Source organism: Nuphar pumila, chromosome 6 (genome assembly GCF_984573655.1).
Source record: "Nuphar pumila chromosome 6, dmNupPumi1.hap1.1, whole genome shotgun sequence".
Classification (NCBI taxonomy): domain Eukaryota; kingdom Viridiplantae; phylum Streptophyta; class Magnoliopsida; order Nymphaeales; family Nymphaeaceae; genus Nuphar; species Nuphar pumila.
In genome coordinates, this window is record NC_143254.1 from 127,539,669 (window position 1) to 127,546,435 (window position 6,767).

A 6,767-nucleotide genomic window follows, 5' to 3' on the forward strand; every position below is an offset into this window, starting at 1 on the left:
AGAAAGAGAGAGTCCAGATATGCTTGAACTATCTACTTGTAAAAACTATATAAAGACTCTCAATAATGAAACCTACTCAAGTCGTCGAATTGAGTAGAGTATTTGGCCTATGGATGTAATTGATCATAAACACTGAACCACATAAATCGTGTGTAATAAGTTGTTCTTTCTATTTGTTCTCATTTATTTTCATGATCAACACACTAGAAATGAGCAGATTGCATTAAAGTAGGACATTGTTTAGTAGGTAAAATGCCAAAATTGTGGGTCATCGGTCTTGTGAGAAAGGAAGAAGATAAGGAATCAACAAGGGGCAGAGAGGAAGAAGAGGAATGGACAAGGGACAATTGGGGTGAAGGGGAGTTTGTGTTGAGAGGTCGCCCTAGAGCACGTCTTTTGTTATTCGCCAGCTGGGTGAGAATGGTAGAGGAGGAAGGGAGGAGAGGCAGAACAAGGAGGGAGAGACGATGGATGGGTTGGGGAGGCATGGGGTGGTGCTCCCCTTCTTGTTTTTTTAACTTTTGGCAGCCTACTTTTGATCATTACTTTTTGTTTTTCTTGTACAAAGCAGGATCTCGTCCAAGCCGTCTGATCAATGCTCATTGGATGGCTCATATAAAACCTACGCGGGAGAACTAAAAGGGGGGCCGAAGGAACGCATTACTCATATATAAAACATTAAACTAATTATATTTAACAATAAATGAATTCAATCATGTTGAAATGATTAAAATACTTTTAAAATAGTGATATTTTTTTAAAATGTATGATTTTTTTTAGGTCAAAAAGGTAAGTTTGCTGGATTTATAAAGATATTTTTTATAAAAAGGTGTTTGATTTTCAATTCTCTTCAACTTCAAAAGACCTATAATACCCACAAAGGTAACCATGTATTTCTAAAATTATTATTCTTTTAAAAGTATTTTAATCATTTTTATAAGATTGAATTCATCTAATGTTAAACCCAACTAGTTTAATGCTATATATATATATATATATATATTTACTACTTATGAAGGTAAGAAACTAATGAACTTAAAAACATAGTTGCAAGTTGTATAGATTCAATCTAACCACATAGATGGGTTTAACATGGTTTGTTTGCCAAGTTCCAGGTTGTACGAGTCTAACATGCATGTTAACCCATTATTTTTCTTACTTTTTTTTTTTATCCTTCAATCATAGAACAGTTATTTATCTTGAACTCATGTGTTTTTTAATTTTTTAAATGTTATTATTTATATTTATTCAGAAGAAAATAGTTTTAAATTATTTTGATTTGATTATTGTTGCCAATATTTTGCCAAAAAAAACATGAGTGTTTCAAACAAAGTCGATTTCTCACCAGTTTTTGGCTGACGTTTTAAACTTTTGTCGCTATTCTATTTTGTCCGCGGTTTTTGTAGGTTTCATCCCCAGATACGCACATTTCCTTTAACCTTGGTTTATTGAGTACCAAACAAGGGAAAGGGAAAAAATCGGGTTTGTGAGAATTCCCCACCAACCTCGCCGACTGCATCCAAACGGCTGGTTGGCAACCCGAAGAATTCAAATTCCCAAGTTTTCTGAGACATGGCATCATCAGAAAGGTTGACGTTGTGAACCAAAGCTCCTTACATTTCTAGAGAGAGAGAGAGAGAGAGAGAGAAGGATGGGAGACGATCGGGTAAAGGCGGAAGCTCTGCAGGTGCTTGGTCTCTTCCAGATCCTTCCTCGTCTTGTTGTCTTTGATCTTGATTACACCCTCTGGCCTTTCTACTGGTAAAGTTTCCTCCCTTCTCTTTATACTTTTCTTGATAACCCTTTTTCTTTCTTTTCGTGTGAATCCCTCTGCTGTTGTTATGGTAGAAAATGGGGAGCATTCTTATCAGACCAATTTGCATTCGTTTCCCATGAAACTATATATGACCTTTCCCAAACTGAAAGGGAAAAGAATTCATTAGATTAGAAATAGAAACGATATACCCATTGTTTTCATGAAACTTGGTTTCCTTTTGCTTCATTAGAATTACTCAAGAGGGAAAATAGAGAATGAAGATAGAAAATTCATCGAAGTGATGCTACAGGATGACCAAATTGTGGGTACCCCAAATTGCGGAGAAAGTGTATTAGGGGATATTAGAGTTTCTTATTTTTTCTTTCCCTGTTGATAAGATATCGAACTAGGATTGTTGCATGAAAGGTTGAGAGCGAAATTTCTAAAGCCGCATCACTGCTCCAAAGTTGCGCAAACTTTCTTCATATAGCAGAAGCAGAAAATTTGCAGTAGTTTTCAGGCTGGTTTTTTTGCCAAGTCAATGGAAAATCCGGTTCTCATCGTCTGCGGCAGGGATCTGTGTGAACCCAGCCGGCCCTCGTGCAGGCCTCAATCGATAAAAGCCCCGAGGTCCACCTCGTCCCTTAACAGTAGTCCAAGCTTCGGCCTTGCGGCACAGGACACACACCTTGGGCATGGAACTGGTGACATCCTTCTTTGGTGCATCATTTATTCATTTCTTACCAAAGGGTGAATTGCCCCTTTCATTTTTCATTTTTGGATTGAGAGTCTTAGAGATAACTATGAGGGATATAAGAGAGGAAAGCCAGGGGTTGATACTGAAAATTCGAGGACCCAAACATGAAGATAGCAGGAAATTGTTGAAGTATTGTAGGTTTCACGGTGATGTTGAACCTTCTGATTCCAAAACATTATCTAGAATCCTGGATTCCAGAAAATATATTGTTCAGATAGTCGAGCCCTTTCGCTGAGTCATCTATGGAAAAATCAATAGCTGCAGTCTTTAGTCAGGGTTGGAATTTGCCTTAACTTGTAGGTGCATCTATATCTCCGAATAGGCATGGCAAATTTGGCCGAGGTTGTGAGTCCATGTTCAGAAGGTTTCTGTTCGACCTGAGCCCACTTGGTTTTGTCCCAGCAACTTGGCATAAAGTCTACCAATATCAAGTCCCTAGAGATTCAGCAAGTATAAGGTAGTAAAATGAAATTGGCTTTGGATCAAAGAGAAGGTGATAAATTTCTGGTTCTTCATAATCTGTTAAAAAAGTAGCTGTATAACTATAAACCGTTATCCGAGAGAGCACTCAAAGACACTCAAACATGCTACACCACTGAAGCACACTTGAGGTCTATGAATGGCCTTACAGTCATGGTGATTCCATTATTAAGTAGGGCTTTGGATTCACCCAGCAAACAAATGTAAAAGATAAGCCCATATAACATCCTCAAAGATATTATTATTTGGAAGTGCAGAAATTTCTTGCTTTCTGTTCTGCACTATCAACCTAAATTCTTCGAGAGATCTGCCTTTGTGACACTCTGGCTTGCATCCATTTCAGCAACCGTTTTTTTCCAAACAATTTCTAGGCTTAGCAATAATCGATACAACTCATTGGAAAAGAATGAGGTTAATTAGATTATGTTGAGTAAACTCTTCCTAGCGTCAAGCATACTCTTCATGCAGGGAGAAGGATTCCCTGAGTGAACCTCTTGTAGCGCTAACAATGAAATGTATCCGTTCAACTTCCTATATATTCTTCTGTAAGATTCTTAGAATTCCTAGAGGAAGTACTACAACTAAAACAGTCATCATTTAAATGACTATGATTATTTCCTTGTCACCATTTATACTGAGAAGTTCTGTGAAAATGAGCTGGACATCACAGGCAACCGCAGGTGCTATCCCAGAACACCCTTTGAAAAACTGGGTGTATGGAAGCTTCTATAACCAATGAAAAGTTGAGTAGGAATAACTCTATTCTTGTATTCTAAGATGTGTGTTATTCTTTGTTCTGGATTAAGCTGATGCTCACTAGATGTATATGGAATTTTGGATTCAATCGGGGGGGTGATTAGCTTCCTTTGTTCTTTTCAGCATTTATTAATGCTGCAGCTTTTTCTTGTTCAGTAAAGTTAAAAGAACTGATCATAGGTGCTTCAGACAAGTTATTCTTACCTAACTAAAAATTATGGTTACTAAAACCTAGTTGACCTTCAAGCTTCGCAAGTTCCAGAATATGTGTTTCCTTCACATAAGTGGCCTTATCAAAACTATGAAGCTTCTTACATTTCTTGAACTAGATGATGGCAGCCTCTCGGTGTTGATGCTTCTTCTGTCTGCATTGCCAATAACCACTTTCACTGCAGTACCTTGACAAGAAAGAATGACTCCTTTTCCCAGGCCTGTTTGCTGGCTGATTGTCTGGTTTAACCTACCTTTGAATTTCATGAGAGCAATCCCAAACAAAAGTGGGACCTTTGGGGTTGTGGGGTGCAATGGTGCTTTAATATTTCTTTTTATTAATATTCTTGTATCAGCCATCAGAATGGGAAGTTCTATATCTAACAATCTCTGATGCTCATTTCATGGTCAGTGAATGCCGTTCCAAAAGTGAAATGCCATCTTTGTACCCACAAGCTAAGGGCATACTATATGCCTTAAAGGATAAAGGAATTGATGTAGCTGTTGCTTCTCGATCACCTACACCAGATATAGCGAGAACATTCTTGAACAAATTGGGGACTGAACACATGTTTGTGGCAAAGGTAAACAACTGTTCCTTGTATCACAGAGCATACTGGCAGTGTTGGGGGCTTCAAACAATTGACAATGCATTTTGCATCTAATTGTTGGTTTTGTATGTTGTACTCTGTTCATGTAGGAGATCTTTTCAAGTTGGACCCACAAAACTGAGCATTTTCAGAGAATTAAACAGAGAACAGGGATCCCTTTCAATTCAATGCTTTTCTTTGACGATGAGGATCGTAACATTGAAGCTGTAAGTCATTAGTTAATGCTAATTGTTTCTTGTTGTCTTGATCTATATTACATTTAACTATTCAAGTTTTTACACTTTCAACCATTCATTTGTTTCAATCTGGCATGCATCTACCAAGTTAAACAGATTTTCCTCTTACACATCTTGAGTAAAGCTCAATACATATAGGCGTTTTTGAATAATCTAAAAGTTACTAGTTTTGCATGGCTTATATAGATTCTTGGATTAAATATTGGGAAATTTTCTGTGTAAATACTGTACAACTCAAATGTTGTCAGTCTATTTCCTAAATGGGTGCTTATAGATTTGGTCTATCTATATATATAATGTGCTTTAAAACCTAGTATTGTTTTCATTTTCCTGTTCCAACATATTGTGCAGGTTTCGAAGATGGGAGTGACAAGCATTTATGTTGACAATGGAGTGAATCTTGGAGCTTTAAGATCAGGCCTTACAAAGTTTGTGTCTAATGCTGTTGGTGGCAAGCAAAAATGAAATAATTCGACCATGGAGCTCCACTCAGTTAATATCAGCTTAAGCTGCGGAGTAAACCCTTTGACATTTTAAACCAAGTTTTAGAGTAATTCAATTATCAATTGCTCACAATAACTTCTGCAGCTACATTGAGAAAGAACATAGTCACCTTTGTCTTTCTTTTTTCTTTGTGATTCTCTGTATTCCCCTTTAATGATGGAATCAATATCATGGAAACAAAAAAAGTGAATTTCTAAAGAATCACATTGGCAGATTACATTGCATAGTTGTTAGAAACAAGTTCATTGAGAATAAATTACCCCAGTTGTTTAATTCATTCACCTGTGATCCATGCCTGCTCACAAAGCAAAAATTCATATAAATTTCCCACTTCTGCAGGCTGCATCTAGCAATTTAACTCTACGCCTCACTTCGCGAAAGCAGCAGTTAGCTTGTCTTCATTGGTTATCCTGAATTTCTTTCCTGGGAGTTGAGAGCTTGTCCAAGTCCTCTAGAGGCTTTTGGTTTTGCCTGCACATATTCACTTTTTCTTACATTTTGGTGGCAGATATAGCACAAATACTGGACTCTGTATGTGTGTGTCTGTGTGTGCAGATCAAGAAAATCCCTGCTTGATCCCATTAATAAATTCCAAGTGCCCCAGCTTCTCAAATTTGGTAAAATAGTTGTTCAATTCTCTCTCAGCACTGGAAATTGTCCGACAGGTTCAAATCCTGGTGTGAGATCTTTTTTCTTTTGATAGGTAAGCTGGTGGATAACACACGTGATTTGAATCCGCGACCCTTCAGTTATGATAGTGTGACCCAATCATTCATCTAGCTCATTCGGCCCTAACTGGCAGGGTATGTCCATTGGATTGGGCAATGTGGTGACGAACTACATCCTTCTCTTCATCTCATCCCTCTCATAAGACAAGCTTCTAATGGTATCGTTCAAAGTTCTCATTTCCTCCTTAAAGTTCTTTATTTGGGCAGCTTGCCTCTCACTCATCTCTGCATCAGATGACATATGATGAGTCACGAGTACCATGAAAATTCTTGCATGTTGTTAAGAGCCATAATTGCAAAAGCATTGGGGATATCAAAACAGGTTTGAGCAGTATGATTCCTACATCCACAGAATTGAAACACGATTTGAGCGTCACGTTGAGGTGATCGAATCTGCCCTTGATTGTCCTTAGTCATCGTATTCTGTATTTTTGAAAGAAGGTATTAAAATGGCCAGCTCCTCGACCGTGCTCGTGTCCACCGCCACAACCGCGTTCTCTTTGAGCAAAGAAAGCCAAGGATGAGGTTTCGGTTTGTTGTGGTGTCTTGTGATGTATCATTTGAAGTCTCTTCTCTTGATTCAAGAGAAGTTCATATATCTTTACAAACATGGGCAAAACTTCTTAAGTGTTGTAACGGTGATGATGAAGCTTTTGTATTCGCTTGGCAGTCCATTCAACGTGTGTTAAACCAAATATCGTTCATCAACCTGCTCATCTACAACACCAA

The 6,767-nt window shown here is 37.9% G+C and overlaps 1 protein-coding gene across 1 annotated transcript; it reads left to right on the forward strand.

Moving 5' to 3' along the window:
• Positions 1 to 1,577: 1,577 nt before the first annotated feature.
• Positions 1,578 to 5,511, forward strand: LOC149836134 (uncharacterized). The gene is made up of 4 exons (XM_090010798.1): positions 1,578 to 1,761; positions 4,372 to 4,543; positions 4,660 to 4,776; positions 5,158 to 5,511. Exons 1-4 carry the CDS (start codon positions 1,652 to 1,654, stop codon positions 5,269 to 5,271), a joined length of 513 nt encoding a protein of 170 aa, XP_089866924.1. The 5' UTR covers positions 1,578 to 1,651; the 3' UTR covers positions 5,272 to 5,511.
• Positions 5,512 to 6,767: the final 1,256 nt, after the last annotated feature.